The sequence below is a fragment of the Sinocyclocheilus rhinocerous genome, unplaced genomic scaffold (assembly GCF_001515625.1).
Source record: "Sinocyclocheilus rhinocerous isolate Xijiao unplaced genomic scaffold, SAMN03320098_v1.1 scaffold247, whole genome shotgun sequence".
Lineage (NCBI taxonomy): Eukaryota > Metazoa > Chordata > Actinopteri > Cypriniformes > Cyprinidae > Sinocyclocheilus > Sinocyclocheilus rhinocerous.
Window position 1 is genome coordinate 1,130,313 of NW_015662919.1, and position 1,883 is coordinate 1,132,195.

Here is a 1,883-nt window from a genome sequence, read left to right on the forward strand (position 1 = left end):
TATATATATATATAATAATTATTCTTATTAATCTTATTATTTATTTTAGGTTGTTAGAAATAGTGAAAAAATTATTAAAAACTCTACTACTACTACTACTACTAATAATAATAATAATAGCTAAAATTCTGAAAATAAATTACATTTATTATTATTATTATTATTATTATAATAATAACAACAAAAATAATTTTATGTTGCTAAAATAGTGCAAAATTAACACTTGCCAAGCGCAAAATGAGAGTAAAATAAATAAATAAAAAGCTATAATACTAATACTAACACTACTTCTACTACTACTAATAATAATTATAATAATTTTGTGTTGCTAAAAATATGTTTGTCCTCCAAATCAAAAGCCAAAAAAAAAAAAATTTTCACAGCAAAAAGAAACAGATTAAAAATATAAGAGCTATTAATACATAAAAAACCTCAAATAATCGGCAGCAATGTGCCATCTGGCATAATTTTGGCACAATAAATGGCACAAAAGAAGCCTGCAGACGCTGTGAAAGACTACTTAAAATCTCTTAAGCTCATCCATAAGTACAATATCAGAATCTGGAGAGATTTTTAGCACAGTCAGCCCTTCATATCTCAAAGATATTTGATAAGGCAACGGAGTGAGAAACTCATAATATTCAATTAACCCCGAGCCTGCCTTCCTGTGAGTGGCCAAGGGTTACAAACAGGATTATGGGTGGATGAGAAGATGAGAGGCTGAACTGTGCCCGAGTCTTCTGGAAGCTTACGGACAGGGATTTATTCACTAATCCTGCGCAATCGAATAGAATTGAAGTTGGAGAAGAAAAAGACAGAAAATCCTCTAATCCTGCCAATCGACTGTCAAGAGATGTAAGTGACAGCGACACGGCTCCAGTCAAGACACACGCAGCTGAAGTTAATGCATTTGATAGACTAACATATCTTTCAACATATAACATATTGTTAAAAAGAGGGAAGAAATAATAATATAAATACTTCCATATTCATATTTACTTTCACATACTTAGATTAATAAATATATATTTTAATTTATAAATACATATTCAGATTTAAAATATATTGGGAAGTACTACATCAACTACTGTATATTAATATCAAAACCTGATGATCATGTTCTTCAGCATGATTTGAGAACATACCAAAGAGCATGGGGCTTATAACTAACTAACTAACTAACTAAATAAATAATGGCTGTGGGCCAAAAGTGACTGCCAGACAATGTTAGTATCTGATAAAGAGGACATATCATGGTTAATACCATGTACAGTCATTATTACACAATAAATCCCATCAGGCTGATCAGAAGGCCGAATGTGAAGCCATTAGCCAATCACAGCAGAGCTGATTAGCATAAGGAGTGTAAGTGTAGTTGAGACGCACCTGCTGTCTGTTGTTGGGAGTGTAGGGCAGGAGTGTGGACACGTGGAACATCAGCTCATAGTCTTTATAGGTGGTGTAGAGCGAGTGAGAGCCGGTGGAGTCCGCTGGAACAACACAGCAGAGCCAGTCAATACACCCAAAACACACCCTGTGCTACAGAAAGAGCTTTTCTGGATTGTTCTCTGCTGATCCAGTCCATTTCTACTCACCCTGACAATTTCAGCATCTAGTATTTGTAGTATTTAGTGTGATTTTAGGATCATTGAGATACTACTACAGTTTTTTATTAATATTTGAATCAGTAATTTTGCAGGTTTTTTTGTCATTCGTAGTTTTGTTTATATATATATATATATATATATTTTTAATAAAAAAATACATAGATTATATATATATTTTTTTTATTTATTTATTTTTTTTTATTACATTTTATTTCAGTTTTAGTCATTTTAGTTAAGAAAGAAATATAAAGAAATGCTAATATATAGTTATGAATA

General features: G+C 31.3%; 1 protein-coding gene across 1 annotated transcript in view; it reads right to left on the reverse strand.

Annotated features, from left to right (window-relative positions):
• LOC107728329 (signal-induced proliferation-associated 1-like protein 2) overlaps positions 1 to 1,883 on the reverse strand; it is a gene marked incomplete at its 5' end in the record, with an annotated part of 84,016 nt that overhangs the window by 72,461 nt on the left and 9,672 nt on the right. Inside the window, one exon of the mRNA XM_016538462.1 lies at positions 1,387 to 1,490. Coding sequence (XP_016393948.1) covers positions 1,387 to 1,490 — 104 coding nt within the window. The remainder of the gene's footprint in view (positions 1 to 1,386; positions 1,491 to 1,883) is intronic.